We start from the raw sequence: 21,776 nt of genomic DNA on the forward strand, positions 1-21,776 counted from the left end.
GAACCTGATCAGATACAGTTTCCAGGGTGGTGAGAACTGCCTGCAGGCATCTGTTTCATCCCAACACCAACAAATCCAAAGGTCAACTTTTGGAGAACTGGAATAAACTTTATTTCCTAGCTTCTCCTTAGCCTGTGGCTCCCTTATTCCCAAGTCCAGCTCACAGCTAAATAGCCATGAGATGATGGCAGCTTTTGGTCATTGACCTGGCTGAGTGTGTTGGCATAAATCAACAGGCTACTACACAGATCATTTCCAGTAATTTATTTTGATTCATAATTGCATTTGGAAACACTGAACACGACACAAAATGAACACAAACATACACACATCAGTCCTTTCAACAATGCTTGCAAATGTTTCACAAAGTTTCTTGCTGAAACTTAGGGTGAAAAAACCCAAACCAAACCAAAATGAAATACCCCACTCTCCAAGGTAGACATTTCCTCCAGAGCCCATCATTCTTCACATTATCATTAGAGTTCCATAAAAACAAGATATTGGGAGGCTGAATTCTCACATTTCAGAAGGTACCTCACCTTATCCACACATTTTTGCTGTACAAACGTTCTAGCAGTGGAGGAAAATCATGGTAAACTGTAAAGCTCTTCACTGCAAGCAATATGGGGAAACACATCCATAATCACGCACACTTCCTGCCCTAATGAGGCAATATACATTCATATAGAAGAAAAAAATAACTCAAGCACATTATTAAGACATTAGGCAGTGAGGCAGTATCCATTTTATCTTCAGAAGAAATTTTACAGCAAATGGTTTCATTAAGACACTTGAAAGCAACCTACTTTGAAGGGGAAAAAAAAAGCACCATCATAGCATGAAGGCTGAATGTGATTAGGAGTCACAAGCAGCACAACTCAGGCTCACCAGTGACTTTTGTCATTCCAGGACAAGTTAAATGGAGAAACAGTCAATGTGGGGACCTGTGACTTGCCTACAGAAAAGCACAATGGAAGACAGTTAAAGAGTGCCAAGCCACCATTTACAGGGTGTATCTAATGGTACACATTTCTTAGTCACCAAACAGTAGGGTGCTGGCATTTGGACACTGGAGGATTTAACACTACAACAGTGGCAACACTGAAAGCCTGGACCCTGAGGAGCTGCCCGGGTCTGCAGAAATCCACACTATTTGTGAAACAACAAATGCCTTTCAAGAGGTCATGGCTAAAGCAGGATAAACTAATCTCAAAACATCAAGGCTAGCTGTTACCAAAATCCTTCCTTGCTTCTGACCATCTGTGAGCCCTCTCCTCACCAAGGGAAGACTTTCTGCACTGCCAGCTATGTGTGTGTAGTTTTACAGGTGAGATGCTGATCCTTGCCTCAAGACCACACACATGACCCACAAGTCATCTGTCAAATGCAGCCTGCTCCAACACCAGGCAGCATGGATCCAGGCAGCTGCTAACACAGCAAGCCCCAGGACTGACTCTTTATGCCCAGGTTTTAAAGTTTTTCTACCAGTGTGGCCAATAACAAGCTCGATAACAGAAATGAAACTGTCCTTCAGTGCACAAGAGATCACAACAGTCTGCCCTTGTTGTAAGTGCAAAAGGGAGTGTTACCCTTCAAAGGCTTGTTGCTAATTCCCAGAGCTATTAAAAGGAGACCTCCAAAGTAGGCATCCGAAGCTCATCCGCCCTTCTAGATGCCTTTTAGATATCCTGTTACTTTATGCCTCCTCTAGCCCAAGGCATTCACAAGGTAAATTCTCTCAGGAAGAAGCCAGGACTGTGAACAGAAACCATGGCCTTAAAGAGAAAATCACCATTGCTATGCACATTACAGCCACTGAACTTCCTGTTCAATGGGGAATCAGAACTGCATTCTCCTCCAAAAATAATAATCCAGCCTCGCAACATTTTTAGTGTCCTGAATGTTTCCAGTTCCTTCTAGGAGTGCAAAAATAAATCAAATTTACTTTGGGATTTACCCTCACTGTACTGAGGCAGGCTTGACCAAAGGTGGGGACTGCTTACGTTAGTCCAAGGTCCTTTGCTCCTGAACTGTGCTGCAAAGCCCACGCTGCCTGGGATAACACTACTAAGTGAGTCTCAGTGTAAACAGTACAGATTAAATCCCCCATGCCAGAGCTCACTAAGAGACAAGGGACAAGCCTACGCTGACAGACAGACTGCAAAGTAGTAACTGGTCTCTGCCTGTGGGAGAAAGTGAGCACACTGTTCAGAAGCTGCCAGGGAAGCAAATCTGCTCTTTCTCCCAGCCCAGAGAAACCACTTGTTTCAAACCTGTAAATGCTCCCAGAGCTCATTCAGTTCATGGGTGTATGACTGATTTCTACACATGTAGCTCACAGGGACAGAAGGGCTGGCTACCTCCACTGCGGGTGTTCGTTCAGCCCAAGAGGTCATTCTACCTTAATCTTCCCAAGTGCCAGCAGGATGAGATCTGAGAAGATCGCAAACGTGCCAGCCCACAGCATCCTTGTCTCCAGGGTTGCCAAGGTCCAGTTCATCTCAGCAGGCACCACAGAATGTGTATGTGCAGTGGGAGCATTTAGAGATTCATGTGAAGACAAGGTCTTTGTATTAATTTAAACTCCTACAGGCAGTCTCCAAGCTCCACATAGTCAGAAGGCCACAGAGGAACACTTAGCACAGTCCAGCTGGTGCTATTTTCTTCACTTTAGGTCCAGAGAAGTGGTCAGAAACATCTTAGTATATTCAGTTAGAGGCAGGAAGAAAGAGAGGTGTCCCTTTTACTTCCTTATAAAAGATTGCTCACTAGGTGAAAAGAAGTGGAAACAAGGGACACTCAGTAAGTCAGTAACTCTTTCTACACAGCCTCATTTCAAGCGCAGCTGCTCCTCAATTATCTGCTGGTTATAGAAAGTGCTGCTTAAGGAAACCAAATAGTACAAAGAGGGACAGGGGTTTCACCTGAAACTGGGACACGGAATAGGGAGCAATATGGCAGGGATCTCAAGGGACGCTCCCAGCCCTGCTGCCTTTTGGCACCATGCCCCATCCATCCGTTCTTCAGAGATAATGCACAGCAGTGCACAGTGAATTTCCATCACTCAGCCAACAGCCCCCAGCTGCCTGCCAGGCAAGGGGAGTCAGGGGTCAGTATGATTTCTGCACGCTGCTCGCACATCGAAAACCATCAGTAGCTAGAGCAATGCCCTTCCCTCTGCTTCTGAACTTAGGCCTGTAACTCTCGTGCCGTGGCCCCAGCCTTTTCCAGACAGATATTTCATACAACAGCAGGGCCAACAACATATACAAAGGATTTAAAACAAAAAGCAACAACAAAAAACCCCAAATCCACAAAAAACAACAAAAACCAATTGCCACCATAACCTTGCTATTTCAGCTGAAGCTCAACTCCAGGCAATTATACAGTTGCAGGCTGATGAGGAACAAGTTGCATTCTTGCAGAGCATATTTAACACATTCATTCTCCTGCCAGTGCAGGTCATCTGCCCTAAAAAACAGCTCAAACACATCCTATCCCTGAAAAAGCAGAAGCCAAAGTGTTTCTTGACTTCCTGGCTTGAGAAAACAGTTCTGCAGTCAGGCAGCTCCACAGTGACTTGGTGGAGAGGAGACAGGATCACTATATTATTAGCAACGCAACAGACCAAGATGCTACCGACCAAAAATGCTGTTAGCAGAATTGTCTACTCTCCCACGTACTCCCTTCTCCCATACAGGAAGAGAGAAAAATACTTTCCATAAAGCTACTGTAACACCAGACAGCACTTGTTTTCGCCTTAGAATCCCATGTTCCATGTTGCTTCAAAACATCTCTTTTTTCTTTGTGTATTTACCTGCTGTCTCGTGTCACAATCCATAATCAGTGCAGAAACACTTGAAGGGAGATGAGCCAAGCCTTCAAAACAGCACAGACCCAGCCTGCAGGAAGAATGATGAGATCGAAGATGACAGTGTCTTCTCACCCAGTTGGACAGATGGGGATGGAATAACAGCTTTAGGAATCAAAAGGTGAAAGGGTCTTACAAAGCCCTACAGGAATGTTTTGCTCACAAAGGCACTTAATACAAGCAGGGATGGAATAGAAGCTGGATGGAACAGAAGATAGAAAATAAAGATTAAAATGTACCAGAGAGGAGGATGCTGCTCAGTGACTGCCTAGAGAGTCTCTTTCAGCAAAACAGACTTGCTTCTGCAGTGGTCCATCTCTCATGTTCACCCTCCTGACATCTCTGAAACATCACATGTAGGCACGAGCTAGGGATTCCTTAACCTTTGCAGGAATCAGTGCACACTCTGAAGTCCACAGCAGGTTCCTCTTGATGCCAGGGTTCACACCTAATGAAAACTCCAGTTCTCAAAACCTTGTGCTCTTCTTCCTGATAAGCTGAGCTGCACAAAGTTCCTCACAGTGGAAAAAAGCAGCAGGCTCCTCCTCTTCAAATTTGTGCATATGGCTTACTGCTTTCTGCATACTATTGCTGGCTGACAGCACGTGAAGAGCCGTTCTGCCTGGGAAAGCCTCTGATGTTGTCAGTGATGGGATATGCAGCCCATACACTGACTATGAAGAACAGTATAGGGAGTCATAGTGGAAGGGGCCATTCTCCTGGCTAAAGTCAGTTAATATCATCTGCAGAAGGATGGGGTCACACAATGTCTTCAGCAGAGCGCTGCGGAGAAGAAGACCCCAGGCTCAAGAAATGTCCCCAGTTGCATAGGAAACCCCTATTATACTGGCCAGTGTCTATCACCAAACCACCCAGGAGCCTGCGCCCAGTGTTGTCCCGCAGAGCCAGCCGAGCTTCCCTCTCGGTCACGTTGTAGCTGATGTTCAACAGCTGGATAAGGAGGATGTATCCCATGCCAGCTGTTACAATGGCACAGTACCACACACAGGTGAATGACAGAGCAGAGCTGGCAGCAGGGAAAAAGATGGGAAGGAAGCCATTTAGTTTTAGAGCAGCTGCTTTAGAGTGACTTTCTCCAGTAATCACTATCCTTTCAAATCCCTGTCTGCATCTGCCACAGTGATCTCACTTTGCTGCTTTCATCAGATAATCCTTACAGGCTCTCTCAAAATTAAAGCTTCACAGCTTGCTTAATGAGAGCTTTAACTCTACCAGAGCTACTCTTGCATTGCTATAATGAGAGCTTTAACTCTACCAGAGCTACTCTTGCATTGCTATTGCACAACCTAGCTCTTTACACTTAATGTTGTAAAGGTACTTGATCCATATTTGGGGACACAACGATGCTCACACTCAACAGATCGTGAAATGGAGTGTAGAGAAAGGTGGAGTCACTTGTGTTAGTGCGCTCTGCCCATCAGTGGTAGCACTGCTCTCTGAACTCACGTCCAATGCTTCTTACCACCCTCCTCACCAGACAAGGCACATTAACACTGTCTGTCCTAAGCAGGTAATTTGGAGGGACAGTCACTAGATAAACAGTGAGGTATGACAGGGAGAGACTACACACGTATTCTAGACTGTCAGACCATTACCTGCACTTGTGGGACAGACATATTTAAGGTTGTATCTATACAGGACACAATAAAGAATTTGAATACCAGCTCCCCCAATGTTTTCTGGTTTGTTTTTCCAAATAAATGGCAAGTTTTCTCCATGTCTCAGGCTCCCTGCCTCAGCAAAAGTGGTGATGCATCCCTGCCTTCCAGAGCTTTCTAGGGAGCACTTTTTGATCAGGTTTGACAGCCAACAGCACAGGCCTACAGCACAAGCCTTCTCTCCTTTGAGGATCAGCTACCTGACCAAGCCCACTCTCAGCCCAACTCTCTCCCAGACAGACAACTCACCTGTAGTCAGAATAGGCCCCAGGGCAGTAGAACAATGCCACAAATGGAGTTCGGCCCCTACAAATGGTGTGGAGGGTCAGCGTAATCCCATACACAGAGGTGAGCATGAAGAAGGAGAGGGCAAGTATGAATGCTTGGTGGTTCCGCTCCCCTACACAGCTGTTAATCCTCCAAAAGGAAAGAGAAGATTACTTTGCTCAAAAGGAAAATAAACTGTTTTCTCTTTCTTCCTCCCTCCCCCAGCTATCAGAGATCCTAATTTCCAAGGTGCTTCTATACAATACCAGCTAAGAATTTTGAAACATGTTCAAAGAAGCTTTATAGCTTTTTATAGAAAGATTATAGGCACGAGTCAAAGTGACGAGTAGGGTAACAGTGGTAGATCATTTATCTCAAGCTGTTAGCAAGTGTAGTAACCTTCGCTAAGACACATCATACCCTCCTTGGCTCCAGTACAGCATACACACAGGCAGCTTGGGGCTCCCTTGCCCAGGAGAGCACTAATGCAAGTTAATTTCAGGACTGCTAGTGTTCCACAGGCCAAATCTAAAACTATAAACCAAACCTGAAGGCCCAAATGAAAACAGTAGAGAACCAAAGGCAATTCTGATGGAATTCTGAATGCTGTAGAAGTTATCAGCTATCAGGTCAACCCAACCTACAACAAAATCATTGAAGCTCTTATTAAAACTGGTAAATTAAATGTACTGGCTTAAAGTACGTTAGCATGTCTTCCACATAATAACCCCTTCTGAGAAGACCTGTAAAAAACAAGAAGCTAACTTAAAAAGTGGGGAAACAAGAGAGAGAACACACATAAGCTCAGCAGTGCAAAACCTACCAGACACAGTGGTGGTCCAGCCTCCTTACACACCTGCCACAAAGCCGGCAGTGCCCTGCTCGGGCAGGTCTGACCAGCTGGCATCTAGCACACCAGTCCTTTTTCACACCTTCTGGCTCCTCAGCTGACATCCGGGAATAGCTTTGAGCTTCGCCATTCACAGCACGGCCACTAGCAGCTCCCGACGCATGGAGCCCATTGGAGCTCCCTCTAACACTCTTGCTGGGCAAACCCTGGTGCAATGACATCCCGCTGCTTGCCGGGATGGGAAGGTAGCCAGGGTCTGTCTTAGCTCGAGAGAGGGCTGCAAGCATAAGAATTAACCCGCACGTGAGAGCAACCACTTGGGAATACCCCACGTGGCCTCGTGGAACCACCTCCTGGAGAAACACATAGTACATGTAGCCCAAGGAGAAGAGCCCCAGGCTCAAGAAGAAGAGAGTCCGCTCCTTCCTCCTGTGGGTGAGGTAGTAATACCACAGCACCACGACGGGCAGGGACGTCAGGATGACCAGCCCCAGCAGGAAGTGCAGGGCGGCAATGTGGAGGAAGACGGGCAGCAGGACGAGCGGCGGCACAAGGCTGATGTTGATCTTCACGGCCCCTGCGAACCAGGGCACCCGCACCCGGTCCGCCACCGTGTCGGCAATTCTCCCCAGAGCCCCGGGGGGCAGGGACCTGCACGTCAGCCACCTGTTAGGGGGAAGCACAAGCTAGCCCGGATAGCGGACGGGGAGCCACAGCGCACCCCAGACCCCACCGCTGCATCCTCCCGCCCCGAGGGAACCAGCCCGGCCGCCGACCCCTTCACTCTCCCCGGTCAAGTTTCCCTAGAAGCGGGGCGCTGCTCCGCTCCTCCCCGCTCCGTTCATCCAAGAGGGTACCGGCTGCCCACAGCGGACACCCGGAGCCCCTGTGGGGGGCCGCTGGGTGGGGTGTCGCAGCCGGGCGGTGTGTGGGGAGCGGCGGAGCCGTTACCTCTCGCAGCCCTCGTCCAGGTCCCGGCAGTCGCAGCAGCACGCCGCCAGGTGGCTCCTCTGGCCCCGCCGGTCCACGTACTCGCAGCAGCAGAGGGGCTCCTCCATCGCCGCGCCGCACCCTTCCCCGCCGCCCTCCTTCGGCTTCAGCCGCCGCCCCGCCTCCCGCCCGGCCGCAGGTGCCTCGCGCCCGCCACCGCCTTCTCCCCGGCCGGCCCGCCCCCTTCGGCGGAGCGCGGCCGCCATTGGCAGCCGTGGCCGCCCCCGCCCCGAGCAGAGGTGTGCGAGGAGGGGGCGTGTAGGACCCCATCCACCTGACGGCGGAACAGCCCAATGCCTGCCCCGGGGGGCGGGGCTGCCCGTGACGCGCCGGCACCTGCCTTAAAGGGGCAGTGCAACAGGTGGCGGCTGGGGGGGGGCGCGGTTAGGAACGCGTCCTTAACGTCAGACGGGGGCTGAGAGGATAACACACCTGTGATGGGAACTAAAGCTTTCCTTCTTTTATGCCCCCCCACTACTTTAGAGCATGATCCAGCTCAGAGACTTACAAACATGTGGAGAAGTTACAGGACTGAGTGTCACGGTTTCATCAGAGGATCCCAAACAGCCCAATTAACTCATTTATTTCCTTTCACTGCTTGTGCCAAGTGCATTTGAGTACCTGAGAGAACATACCAGTATCTGGTGTTGCACCAGACCCATTCTTTCTCTCCTTTGACACATAAGACCTGTTCATCTTGCAACTAACACTCATCCCTATTCTTCCTTGACAAAAGTCTCCCTCTAGGGAAGCTCAGGGCATATGGAAATAACAGCTTCCAAGTTCATGAACATACAGCAGGCTATCCATCTACGCTGGTTCCAGTGCATCCCTGGAGGAGAAACCCTTTCTGGAGAAGGTGGTAGAAAAAGGGCCATGAAGCCTGTAGCTAGGTTGTACTCCCAGATGTATTCCTTCAGCTGCTGGCAAAATCACCACTAAGGCCCCCAGATTATCAGAGCGGTAGCACCACAGCCCTGTTTTTTGTTCTGCGCTGAATCCTGGGCTAGTCCCATGATGTGAGTGAGTAGGAAATCACGTCAAACACAGGTATCAAGGGAATGCCCAAGTGACAGTCCTGAATGACATGTAACCAGTAGCACTGGCTGTTCCCCATCTCTACTGGTTGAGAACTAGGTGGTTTTGGTTTTACTTTTTCCTGCTTCTGGACTACAGTGCATTTCTTTCACTCCCCTTCATGCTATATACATGGGTAAAGTAGGACCTTCTCATTCAGATTGAGAAAATCCATCTTTTTACTCTGAAGGTCCCCCAGGTCCAAGTGGGGGAGGACTTGCTAAAATCTGCCTGTGCTACACCCCAGGCTGCAACAAGAACTCAGCTGTTTGCACCATTGCAAGACAGACCGAGCACCACACCAGCCAGCACAGCCCTAAACCGATGGTCTGAGCTCAGAGGGATGCTGCTGCTTCCCTGGCTTGCAATTTCAATTTTCATCACCCTTCTTTTTACCAGCCCAAGGAAAAGGTGTTTCATCACCAGTAGGCACGCACCATGTGGAAGAGCTGAGGAGCAGCTCTTGGAGGGAAAATACCGAGGGCTGAAATTACTCTGGCAGAACTAGAAACATATGGCAGAAGGCTGACTGCCAAAGCTCACGGTATGCGAGAGATTATCAAGCATTTTCCTGTTTAGTTAATTAATCTTAAAAATATTCATCCTTCAAGACTGTGACTTGCTTTACCCTGTGGCTAAAAAAAGCACACAGAAATCCTGTGGCTGTGAAACCACGACCCGTTTTTCTTTTTCCTCCACAACACTCTTCATCGACGGTCATGTTTTAAGCTGGCACAAAAAGCCAGGATTTCATTAAAGGGAAGCCCAGCTCTCTGCTCTCCCCTCCTCCAAAATCTGCAGATCCGGTAACCGGCTGTACCACCACCCTCACTCACTCACCATGCAATCTGAGAGCTCTGTGCTGCTGGTAAGTGAGGCTTACCCTGTGGTAGAAGGCTGGCAGGAGAGACAGTCGCCAGGCTACAGGAATGCAGAACTTCCTCCAGAAACTTTATTCTGTGCAGCTTTTCAGCCAAATAATAAAGAGTCCAAAGGTGACATTTGCAATCCCTACCCCATAAGTCCTCACACATACACACACACACACACACACACATATCTGTTCTTCCGACTTCCTGAATGGAAATCTGATGTGGGTATTAACTCTCAGTCTTGCCACTCTGTGTCCTGTTCAAGTGGTCAAAGCTTCTTTGGAGCACGGAAAGGGAGCTCTTTAGCTGTGAAGACAGAACCATCATAGCCCCCCAATTACATGAGTTAGTCTTCTGCATGGGTGAGTGCTATCAAGAAAATAATGTCTCCCTCCTTTTAAAGATTTCATGCAATTTCCTCCTCCCTGTTTCTATAAACAGTTGGCTTACTGTGCTCTTCCTAACAGCTATACTCTGTGCAGTTTATAAATACTAACAGTCCAGTATGATAAAGTCTGAACACCTCACCAGACAACAGTGCAGAACATAAGCCACCCCACTCATTTTTAGTCACAGTTAATGCTCATATCAAATGCTCTAAGGAATGTGGCAGCAAAGCATTAATTTACGTTTGACACCTGGCCCTCCCAGTGCATTTTGGTGCACAAAATGTGTTTAAATTATTGACAACCCTCAGAAAACACAAGGTAACAGGCAGTAAGTTGCATCATGATTTCCAGACTAAAGTGTTACTTGCGATGAAAAAGGTGGTTGGATTCTCACTTTTAAGTTTTTTTTTTTTTGTATTCTTTTTACACTGTGTTCAAAAAGCAGCTTAACACTTCAGAATTAAGAATTGTTCATGTAGTAACCAAAGAAAATGAAAATGGCATGGGAATGAAATTAATTTCCACTGTGAAATTTCTAGCACTCATAAGCCTTTTCAAGCTGTGATCAAAATAGCTAATAGATTAAGAACAACTTCACGTGCAAAGACACCTCTGAACAAGGGGAATTAAAAAATGGCTTCTTTTTCTACCTTTAGTGTGTGGGAGAACACCGCACAAACTGGTGATGGATAGAGGTACGTGTGAACTCCATCCCAGCTTTCCTAATCTAGTCATTTGTTCTGTCACATTTTAAGATTTACTAAAAGAACTTAAAATAAGAACTTGCATAAGTAAAAAAGCAAAGGACCAAATTACAAATTTACTGTCCTTCACTTACTGAGTTGAAATTTCAACCTAGGGGTTTACGAGTCCTGGACTTCAGGATCAGAGAGATACAACAGCATTCTGCAACCTTGCTATTTTTTTAGTGCTTGTAGTATTTAAGAGCCTGGAAATGTCAGTTACTGGGAAGGATTAACTCCACAGCTGTGGAGCCTCTCAGAAACATATGGTCTGTGGAATTTATTTATTTTTCACTGGAGATTAGGTGGCCCTGTGATACCTAAGCTAACTGAAGCTCTTACCTGTACCTAGAATATTAATGGGGAGCAAAGCCAGGATAAGCCTGAATGAAGAAACCCCATAACAAGGTGACCAACTACTTAATGTTATGGTTTGAGTCTTCTTAGAAAAGAGGATATTTTGAATTACTCTAGTCTTTGCTTTGTCATGATTCACCACTGCATCAACACATCTCAATACTTGAGTTGTTGAGAAACAAGAGTATCACCAGGAAAGACTGGCAGACATACCTGCTCAAGCATTTCAATTGAGTCTCTTAAAACTCCTTTCATGTGTTTAACTTGTTCCTTATCATACTGAGGGATCTCCTCTTTTGATACCATTTCTGGCGATATGCTGAAAGAGATTGAGATTAAACCAGAAATATGAAACAAGCACCTCCCATGCCTTTTTAAGAGCCACTGCTCTTTGCCACTATTGCTCTGCCACTGCTAAAAGCAACCTTTTCCAAAAGCCACTTTAAAAGCTGCATGCAGTTGTTTCAGTCCCTCTTGCCGTGGAGATTCTGCCTCAGACCTTCACAGACAATATCCACCAAAATCAAATGTCCTCACATTATGCCTACGATGCAAGTTCACACACTTCAGAGGACAAGGTCTTTCCTATGAAGTCACTTTAATCAGTTCCAAGTGACCAAGAGGTCACCACACTGCTTCCATACTCAAAATCAAGTTATACTTTTCAACTTGTTTGCTGATACCATATTTAAGAGAGGAAACAACATCGGAGCCTCTTCTATGTGCCTGAACACAAAAGGCACCTAACATGGAAGTTTGAGGGGGAAAGGAGGTTCAGCAGGAGACTCACAGAAAGAGACTAAAAAGCTAAAGTGAATCTTCAGTGTTACATTTGAGATCATGCCAGTTCACACATGATGAAGTGAACACTTTGGTTCTGGGATCAGCAATATGACATTTTCAGAAGATGAGTCACACAGCAGGGTGATAAATGCAAGCTAAGGTTAACACTCCCTACAAAACAACTTGCCAAAGGAGAAATTTATTACTGCAAGGTGCAGTCAGACATGTCACTGAGTATCAGCATACACCACAGAAAAGCAGGAAGCACCAGCAGCTTTTGAAAACTTACCACTGAGTTTCATTGCTTAAAATTTATTTCTTTAGATCAAATTCTCACATAAGCTGGGAAGAAAGAAAAGACTGTGAATGCAACTTACTTCAAAGAGCTTTCTTCCTGAAGCTGGACATGGTAGAGGGACTGAGCTGCATGCTCTATCTTTGACAGTTTTAGAAACAGTGTTATATTCAGCAAGACCAAGAGCAGCAAGCTGTAGAGAAAAGAGAACAAAAAAATCAAGTCCTGTAACAATTTCAGTTGCAATGCTACAGAAACAAGATCTTGGCTAAAAACAGGTAAGAAAAGAGAAACCTTCTAAGAACCAAAAAAAGTGTGGGGCAGCACAATACTGAAAATAAAGATCTGTCCAAAGAATTCTTAGCAAGTAGCATTAAGCTGTGTAATGGCAACTAATAAGAATGACAACAGTGTCTCCTTCTGGATCTTTTAAGATTAGGAATGAGTAAATTCTAGACTTCTTGGGTTTTTTTAGGATTAGACTTAAGTAAACCTGCAAGGTAGATTAGTTTGGCAAGTCAGCATTTTCATTCCATGTGTCACTTAAGACAATTCATTTCCCTCCTATACCTGAGTGCTCCATTCAAATTATCATGCTACATGCAATGTTAACACAGAAGTGAGGTACAGACAAATACAGATAAAGATCAAGATGAACTTGAGTCAAGCCACATTTTAATGCAAATGAGTACTTACAAGACACTCATTACTACAATGATGGTGGTGGTCCTACTTACAGCATCTCTTTTCCTTCCTATAAGGCATGGAAGAGAAGGAGGTTAAAAAGCAGCGAAGAACATTCCTAAAGGATGCCTGCAGATACATGCCAGTGCCCAGCATTTCACACAGAATAGCTCAACAGCTTCTGATGGAAAAAAATAACAGATCATGTGGGTGCAGAGGATCATCTCTAACATTCACCAAGGCATTTCTGCAGACAACTCAGACAAGTTGGCTGGATGGTAAGGCTCTTCCTTCGGGAGCAAGATTTCCCCCTACCCCAGTAAGCCAGGGAGAACACAGCACTGGGGCATGTTCACATTAAAACTAGATAGTATGAGAAGCCTACAGTCCATCCACTAGTAACACTCACATGCACTGCTAGCCACACATAAGCAGATACAGGCTGCAAAGTGGCTCTTTTTTGCTTGTTCTCCTGCTCACATTAGTCTGACAATCAGGGTCAAACAAAATCCTCCTGCAATCTGTCTCATCCTTATTGACTTGGTTTATGTATCAGCTTGAAGGCAGCCTTTCAAAAGAACACCCAGCTAGCCATCAAGCCACAGGGATCAGACACTAGTGAGAGAGAAAATGTGCCAGTCATCTCCAAACTGAGCCATCCCTCCCACCATGGGCAAGTCAATCTTTAAATGTAATTTCCTGTTTCCTTAAAACATACTTAGTATGGAACATAGTAAAGAACACTAGTTCCTTACGCTCATATTTACTGCCATGGACAAAGGGCATGCACAAAAGCTGAGACAGACACACTCACCTGAAAAGTTGGAGCAGCAGTAGAAAAATTAAGTAATCAGCAAGTAACCTCAGTCAGGTAAAGAGCCCATTACACATGCTGTTGATCTAAATATTCTCTCATTGCTATACTCAGTGTTGTCTCCCCTCTTTAAGAAAGGGCACTTACTCCTGCTTTACTGTTTATAATTCAACTTATGTCACGAAATCCACCATTCTCTGGTACACATCAAAGCACAGATGCTCCTCATCTCTGTAAGACTAGCTAATATTATATATGCTACTAGCCAAGTCTGTGGTGCCTAAGGACAGTGGAACTGCAAAAAATACTTCAGCGATCCAGGAATTACAGAAGCAGACGGGAAATAGAATCATAGAATGGTTTGGGTTGGAAAAGACCCACCACAGGCAGGAACACCTTCCACTAGGCCAGGTTGTTCAAGGCCCTGTCCTTGAATACTGCCAGGGATTTGCAGCCGCAGTTTCCTTGGTAAACCTGATTCAGTGCCTCACAACCTTCACAGTAAAGAATTTCTTCCTTATATCAAACCCAAATCTCCCCTCTTTGACTTAATAAATAGACTTAGACTCCTGAATATTAAAACAAAACAAAACCCAACCAAAACCAAGACCACAGGGCCAAGGGCTGAAAAGACCAAGTTTAACCAACTTGCGACTTGTGTATGCAGTTATTTGAAGAAATAAAGCAAATTTTCACGAATTTTACAGAAGTCACACTGAATTACTTTCTGATCCCATTTGATTTTCAATCCCATGCAGGTACAGTGTAGACATTTCAGGTGTTGGATGGGTTTTTTTGTTTGTTTGCTTTAAAAACAAAGGTGAGATAAGGTTTGTATTTATGAGATATTCATCATAAGTAATTATGCATGCTCCAAATCTATTGTATGCAGGCCTAAGCACACTAAAGCATTTGCTACCACACCGATTAGATAGACAGTGAAAGCAGCATACACACAAGTGTTACTTTTGCACTATTCTAAGAGTCAGTTTTCTTGACCACACCTTCTGGAAAATACTTGATATGAATATTCCTACCTACTATGCTGCTCTGGGACTGTACTCCCATGTCACCAGAAGAGTGCTGGGAAGAGCGTTTGGGAAGTGATTCTGCCAGACTCCGGTGTAAAGTGCGTCGTCTTCGCCTCAGGGCAACCAATTTTCCAGTGTCTTCTATGGACTGATTAATTGCATATTCCTCCATCAGGAGATCTGATTCTGCAGTGGGAAAACAATAGTTTTCTATTCAACTTTCAAGTGGAGAGCTGAAAAACATAGCACAATTGTGAGATATGCAGGATGGCAGTGAGAGGAGTAACTGCACCTTCTAGTAAACAAACATAAAAGCAAGTAATTGACATAAATTACGCCTTGACCTGTACCACCTGTTCTATCTGCTAGGGGGCACTTAGTACACTTTTTAGATATGGTGTACATTCTGCCTATGCAGGATTGTTTAATGATACATTCAACAGCAGTTGGAAGAGCACTTCAAGCCACTGTTAGACAGAGTAGAAATACTGTTAGACTGTGAGCCTGCAGCTATGGCTGGCCAGACTGGTAACAGACATAGCCAAGGAGCCTGAGGAGTGCCACTGCTTCTCTTCTCTTACCCACAAACAAGGAAGTACTTAAAGACAGATACACACAGTTGAGAGTAACAGCTTTTCTGCTGCTCCTCGTTGTTTCCTTCAGAAAGCTATTATAACAAGATATACACAAGCCTTTTGTTAGCATTGAGCCACAAGGCTTCTTTTATACCCTGGAACTGGCAGACATGTTGACTACAGGAACTTCTGATTTCGAGATTCCTTTGGTGTTGCCTTCTTTTTAAGCCATTCCTTAAAGAATCAAGTTTGACAGACATGAAAACATACATAGGAAAGGTAATCACTTTATTCCAGCACAAAGAAAATGCCTCACCAAGTTGTTTGAAGTTTTCCTGTATACCTCCCCAGGTATTCTTCTCAATTACAGACTTGACAAGGCCCCAAGGCTGTTTTTTGTACTTCACTTCTGCAGAAACCCTAATAAACAGAATACAACAGTGAAAGAGTGCTCTACTGGGTAGCACAGTGATGGAAACCTCTTATCATAAGCAGGCCTCTAGCTTTTGTCCATAATCTGAAATACTAACTGCAACTGCCTTGGCTTTCCACCTGGACAGCACCTACACTGAAGCAAAGACAGACAGTACCAAAGAGCACATATCTAGCTAAAGACTCAGATCTGAATGTCCATATTACAAGAAACATTTTGAAGTGCTTTCCTTTAGACTAGCAGAGAATTTTTCCCCTCTGAAGTGATCACATTTTAACACACATTCAAAATAGGCTTCAGGCTTTTGGATCATGAAGTCCTGAATTTATTCTGTATGTGTATACATATGTATTATATGAGCAGTGCAATGGCAGCAGCTAAAATTCATCATCATCACTTATGTGCCAAGTGCTCAGATCCTACCGCAAAACTAAAATCTGTCTTTCTGTATGACGGCAAGGAAGTGATATTCCTGCTTTGCATTCCCCAGGTCAAGCTAATCAATAATGCTTCCAGAATAGAAATGGCGTAGATTCCTTCAGAGTGTTGCTTTTAAGAACTGAATGAATCCCAAAGCTCTCCACAAAGGACAAAAGGGTCGGCTGTGATTTTGAACTCTTTAAGTCGAGAACATACCTTTTTTCAATGCTTTCAAATAATTACCCAAATCAATGTAAGCCCACTGTGTTTCTAGTCTAATAAAACAACTTCTTACAAATAGCGATTCTGAGCCATTTTAAACACAGTATAATAAACCCAGCTGTAACACCACCATGCACCTTCTGTTCTATACATGCATGCTCTGTGCACCATATTGAAATCTAGGTTTTTGGTCTTACCCTGGGGTTGCCATGAGTCTCAGATAAAAAAAAAAAAAAAAAACACAGCCCTCAGAGGAAAAGTGACTCATTAAAAAAAATAAAAAATAATTCAGAACAGGACCTTTCTTCCTTTCTTCTCCCAGTAGAGAGAGAGCCTTTAACACATTTATAGCCTGAGAGAAGCCAGAACAAAATTCAGGCTTCCTTACCTTTCCTGGGCACTGATGAAGTTTGAGATAAAACAGAGGCAGAACAAGAAAGGATAATACAGTCAGAAAGTCACATAAACATCTGAAGGGATCATGTTTCACATTAAGCACATTTTTAACAAATGCGAGAGAAAAGAGAAGTGCCTTTTAAAACTCCCATATCTAGGTAGCGCTTAATAATGAAGTCTGATTCACTTAAGTAGCCTCCCTTCAAAAGCAGGTACATTTCCATCTTCTCTGTACCTTCTTATGAAACTGTTTTCCTCTGCAGGCCCTTAGCAAGGATATCTGGGAAACTTTGTAATAAAACATCACAGTTTTTATTTTTCCCCACTCACACAGGTGCACTTAAAAATTCAAGGCTGATCAGAACCCAGTTCAGCCTTGGAGATGAGATCCATACCTCAGAGTCAAAGAGTTCATTTCTCACTGCGTTCATGAAATCTAAATACAGCATACATGTGACAAGAAATAAACCAAGCTTGTTTTTCAGAAGAGATCCCTAACTTCAAGAGAAGCTGACCTTCTCTATGCTGTTGGCAGATCTCTGGAGAAGCACACTTCATCAACCTGTAACATACGTGCCTTGGCTTCTCCCCTCCCACTGTGCACCACTCAGGCTCACCGTAATCGACACTTGTGGTTGGATGTGCGGCTGATGCAATATCTATTCACAGTGTAGAAATAATCATGGTAAGGGACATCATGGGTCAGCACCTCCGCATCCACCTGGTAAGACTGACCTTTCTGGCTTTGCTTATGCAGGATCTACCGTAAAAGAAAATAAGAAGGTATATTCATGGTATCTGTTTGGCTCCTCCCCACCCCCCTTTTCAGCCTGAATTCCTTAGACTACATCAACAACTTCAAGTGAACTAGAGTAGGGAGAAACCCTGAACAACCACAATAAAAAAGTTACTAATGGCAAGTATAGATGGGGTGGGAAAGTGAAGATGCCTCCCAATGCAACAGTATTTCCCCACTGCTATTTCAAGTACCAGATGAAAGGCTGGCCACTGACTCATGATCACAGCTGCTCTTTGAGACTGATCTATGAGACCTTTCTCAAAGCATAATTACAGAATGCTTGAGATTGGAAGGCATCTCTGGTGGTTATCTTGTCCAAGGACCCTGATCAGGAAGGGCCATCTAGAGCTGGTTGACCAGGACCAGGCTTTCCAGCATCTCCAAGGGAGAAGATGCCACAGCCTCAAAGGACAACCTATTCCAGTGCTCTGTCACCCTCACTCTCCCTTCAGACACTTATAGACACATTGCAAGATCACCCCTGAGCCTTCTCCAGGTTTAAGAGTCCCAGCTCTCATCCATTTCCCATGAGATGCTCCATTTCCTTAATCATCTTAGTGGCCCTTTGCTAGACTCTTTCCATCTCTGCTAGAGAGCCCATAAGCAGAATCATAGAATCATAGAATAGTCAGGGTTGGAAAAGATCTTAAGATCATCTAGTTCCAACCCCCCTGCCATGGGCAGGGACACCTCACACTAAACCATATCACCCAAGGCTTCATCCAACCTGGTCTTGAACACCGCCAGGGATGGAGCATTCACAACCATACTGGGCAACCCATTCCAGTGCCTCACCACCCTAACAGTAAAGAATTTCTTCCTACTTATATCCAATCTAAACATCCCCTGTTTAAGTTTTAACCCGTTACCCCTTGTCCTGTCACTACAGTCCCTAATGAATAGTCCCTCTCCAGCATCCCTGTAGGCCCCCTTCAGATACTGAAAGGCTGCTATGAGGTCTCCATGCAGCCTTCTCTTCTCCAGGCTGAACAGACCCAACTTTCTCAGCCTATCTTCATATGGGAGGTGCTCCAGTCCCCTGATCATCCTTGTGGCCCTCCTCTGGACTTGTTCTAACAGTTCCATGTCCTTTTAATTTTGAGGACACCAGAACTGCACACAATATTCCAAGTAAAGTCTCACAAGAGCAGAGGGGCAGGATCACCTCCTTCGACCTGCTGATCACACTCCTTTTGATGCAGCCCAGGACAGGTTTGGCTTTCTGGGCTGCAAGCACAAGTAGACACTGAAAGCATTTCATTGCATCTTTGCACCCCTAAATTCTTAAGAGACACTAATACTTCTGCCCACAAAGTCTGTGGCAGAAGCTTACAGCCATCTGTAAAGGCAAAAAGCCTCTCTGATTTCATCAGCACTTACTAATGGTGAGAGGTGGCAATCTACCTTAGAGATGCTACATTTAAACTGCAGATGCACTGCAGCTCACTGAACTCTAAACCTTGGTCAGATCTCCAACAGGCTATACACCTGACCTCTCCCTTGCATTAAAGGGCATCGGACAGACACGCACATGCACACAGTACCTGCTTTTCAGTTGCAGTTGTGAACTTCCCACAAAGTGGATTGTTAATCGTTACAGTGTACGTCAAAGTCCTCAACTGATTGCCATTGGAATCTCTATTCCAAGGGGTTGATACTGCATCTAGATGAGAAATTATGCAAAACCTCACATGTAGATTACCTAAAAAACATTATCTCTGCCTTTTCACATCTTAACAGTTTAAGAATGGTGGTGGGGAAAGAGGCAGAAAACAGATTCCAAAGGGGTGTGGCTTTTGCAGGCAAAGTGAAAACTGTAGTTCACTGATGAACAAAGGTGAAGCACTAAGTGGCTGAACCTGGGTCTACTGAAAGAGACTTGACAGTGGGGAGAAGAGTAAGCAATTAAACGAAAATGTCACTTTTGCCACTTCGGCTTCCAAGCTGACACTGAATAAATATTATTACCCTTTTTGATTTTATTTCTGTTCATATGATATCAATGAATAAAGTTTACTCCTCCAGAAAATTAAAGCCTGTGAGTATCTTTCAGGAGGATACAGTTATCTTGCTCCTGTGCCAGCTATGCATGTTTCACTGTTTCTGGAACACAACGTAATCAGAAATACCCCACAGATTGCATCACTTTAACAGCTTAACCCAAATTCAGCCATGAAGGTGCAGTTTTGCGGTACACTGAAATGAGGTCTTTACACTGAAGTATAACTGATCTACAAATCTATGGAAATAAAAGGCGAGCTTTAAATATTCTCTCTAATAATAAAGCTTCAAAATTCTTTTTAAGCAATGAGAACCTTAGAATTCAACTTAGCCCTATTTAATACTTCTCAGAGTTTGAAATTTTCAGGATAGTTTGCAACACAGACAGAAAGAAGAAGAGTGCATTACCTACTATACTCCTGGAATTGAGAAACCTCTGCATGAAGTGAGAATTGGTGAAAAGGATTTCAAACATCTTGTCTGCAGGGATATGGAAAACTCTGTTTATAAAAAGTCTCCCATAGAGATCATTCTCAGAGACAGCCTCCTTCACTGCTAAGGAAAGGCAGAGAGGTCACATTAAGAACGGAACAGTATTATGAAGAAACTTTATAATATTCTAAGCTTTATTACAGCTCAAATCCTTCCCAAGCTTGCATCAGCATTTGTTTCTTACTCTCAAAAAACCAGTAATGACAGCAGCACATGTTTGGTAGGTAGGTTGTCTTCAGAAACAAAGTCCAGAATTGATTTTCAACACCACTCCCCCATTTCCCTGTGCAAACATAAAATGATAAATCAACATCACAAGGTCCCATCCTTTTAGTTTTGCCTTCAGTATTCTACTAATCCTACTACAAGAATCATTGTGGAAGACAAGAAGTTAGCATAATCTTCATTAATATGCATGCCTATTATAGGAAGGACACATGCCTAGCAAGCAGGACAGTGAAACTATATGGGCTTTCTTACTTGTGGTTAGTTTCCAAATTCTGCTTTTAACATCTGTAATGCTAACAGTGTTCACAGTCTAAGAGACCAGGTAAACTCCCATACAGTTCTTCCCTCCATACCCAATCATAAGAGGAATGCAAGATGTTCCCTGCTCCATTTTGCAGTCCTGAAAAGTGCACCAAGATTGCCATCCCCAATTCAAAACCTCCGAAAAGCACTCCAGTGGCATTCTGTGGCTGCAGCACTGATCTTTGCTATTTTTCCCCTTCTTGTTGGTTGCTGGCATGACTCAGCTTTGTGGTTGTCTCAGCCACTCTTGCAGGGTATAAGGGACAGAATTATGATCCTGGAGGGCAAGCAGTTTCCTATGCCAACCCCAACTCAAGCTGCTTATGCTTTAGAAGCAAGTTCATGCTAAGGTATGATTACCAAAACCAAACAAAACCCCCACTCACCCACATTACTGAAACAAAACAAAAAGCCTGAAAGCAAATCTTGTGGGAGCCAGATGGACGTCTGGCTAACCTTTCAGCTGATAGAATGTGCAGAGCTGGCAAAGGTCAGTCCTAGCAACCAATGCAAAGCTAGCCTGAATATCAAGCTATAGCTCCTATAAGCTAAGGTTACAGCGCTTAAAACATTACTGCCTAGTAGCGGCAGTCAGTATGGACGAATGCAAACACAGCAACTGAACACCACAACAGCCCACAATGAAATACAATTCTGACTGAGCAGACTTCCACTCTAGTGCTGCTTCTAGCCTGCTAAAAGTCCTTGTTACACATCTGCCTCCAAAAATGTTCTCTTTGACCTTATCATACTTCAGTGCACGATTCCAAAAGCAAAGCATGACTGCCATATTTTTGTGCTTGCACAAGAGAGAGACTTCCTTCCCATGCTATGTTCTGCTTATGCAGTTACAGTTACAAGGGGGGACAGAAAGCAAGCACACATTTTAAGAGATACATTTAACCAGCCAATATGCAGTCATTACATGCCAGAATACAGATTCTCCTGTGCTGAAACATTCTGTGGGAAGCCAAAAATTCAGCCTGGCTTTTCAGCTTATGTTCACTGTATTTCCTCTTGGAGCTGAACCCAATTCCAGCAAAATGCAGACCAAGTGAACTGTAAGCTTGACCTCAGCTAACAAGACCTCAACATTACAGACCTCTCTTTCAGAGTTCACTCTTCACTTCCTTTCACTAAGAGATAGGAAGCTTCAGATATTGGTGTTGACATCCTCTTTTGCCTGCTGCTCATCAGCTAACATG

At 44.5% G+C, this 21,776-nt stretch overlaps 2 protein-coding genes across 7 annotated transcripts in view; both read right to left on the reverse strand.

The window, feature by feature from the left end:
- Positions 1-249: 249 nt before the first annotated feature.
- ZDHHC23 (zinc finger DHHC-type palmitoyltransferase 23) lies at positions 250-7,725 on the reverse strand. 2 transcript variants are annotated; one of them, XR_004080937.2, is made up of 5 exons: positions 7,619-7,725; positions 6,641-7,333; positions 5,800-5,967; positions 4,111-4,898; positions 250-3,902 (listed from the first exon to the last, which is right to left on the reverse strand). XR_004080937.2 is itself a non-coding variant. In XM_005151617.3 (4 exons), exons 1-4 carry the CDS (start codon positions 7,723-7,725, stop codon positions 4,631-4,633), a joined length of 1,236 nt encoding a protein of 411 aa, XP_005151674.2. In that variant the 3' UTR covers positions 250-4,630. The 2 variants fall into 2 exon arrangements, 1 of the variants encoding a protein (XP_005151674.2); XM_005151617.3 differs by having other exon boundaries at positions 250-4,898.
- Positions 7,726-9,699: 1,974 nt separating this feature from the next.
- Positions 9,700-21,776, reverse strand: part of GRAMD1C (GRAM domain containing 1C) — a 53,089-nt gene continuing 41,012 nt past the window's right edge. For 2 of the 5 annotated variants that reach the window (XM_034071793.1, XM_005151616.3), the window contains exons 10-18: positions 19,957-20,103; positions 19,092-19,210; positions 17,366-17,508; positions 15,594-15,697; positions 14,709-14,888; positions 12,870-12,927; positions 12,256-12,366; positions 11,309-11,414; positions 9,700-9,912 (exon numbers count right to left, since the gene is read on the reverse strand). In XM_034071793.1, coding sequence (XP_033927684.1) covers positions 9,835-9,912; positions 11,309-11,414; positions 12,256-12,366; positions 12,870-12,927; positions 14,709-14,888; positions 15,594-15,697; positions 17,366-17,508; positions 19,092-19,210; positions 19,957-20,103 — 1,046 coding nt within the window. In that variant the 3' untranslated portion in view covers positions 9,700-9,834. Of the gene's footprint in view, positions 9,913-11,308; positions 11,415-12,255; positions 12,367-12,869; positions 12,928-14,708; positions 14,889-15,593; positions 15,698-17,365; positions 17,509-19,091; positions 19,211-19,956; positions 20,104-20,224; positions 20,324-21,776 lie in introns of all 5 variants that reach the window. The other 3 variants (XM_034071785.1, XM_034071808.1, XM_034071802.1) reach the window with 3 other exon arrangements.

Source organism: Melopsittacus undulatus, chromosome 2 (genome assembly GCF_012275295.1).
Source record: "Melopsittacus undulatus isolate bMelUnd1 chromosome 2, bMelUnd1.mat.Z, whole genome shotgun sequence".
Lineage (NCBI taxonomy): Eukaryota > Metazoa > Chordata > Aves > Psittaciformes > Psittaculidae > Melopsittacus > Melopsittacus undulatus.

What these genes read in the sequence shown, in the direction of transcription:
- ZDHHC23 (XM_005151617.3), bottom strand. Translation starts at nt 7,725, where the DNA reads ATGGAGGAGCCCCTCTGCTGCTGCGAGTACGTGGACCGGCGGGGCCAG. An exon ending in CTGGACCACCACTGTGTCTG is followed by an intron (nt 5,968 to 6,640) that starts GTAGGTTTTGCA and finishes TTCCTTTTGGAG; the next exon opens with GATTAACAGCTGTGTAGGGG. An exon ending in GGGGCCTATTCTGACTACAG is followed by an intron (nt 4,899 to 5,799) that starts GTGAGTTGTCTG and finishes CCCTGCTGCCAG; the next exon opens with CTCTGCTCTGTCATTCACCT.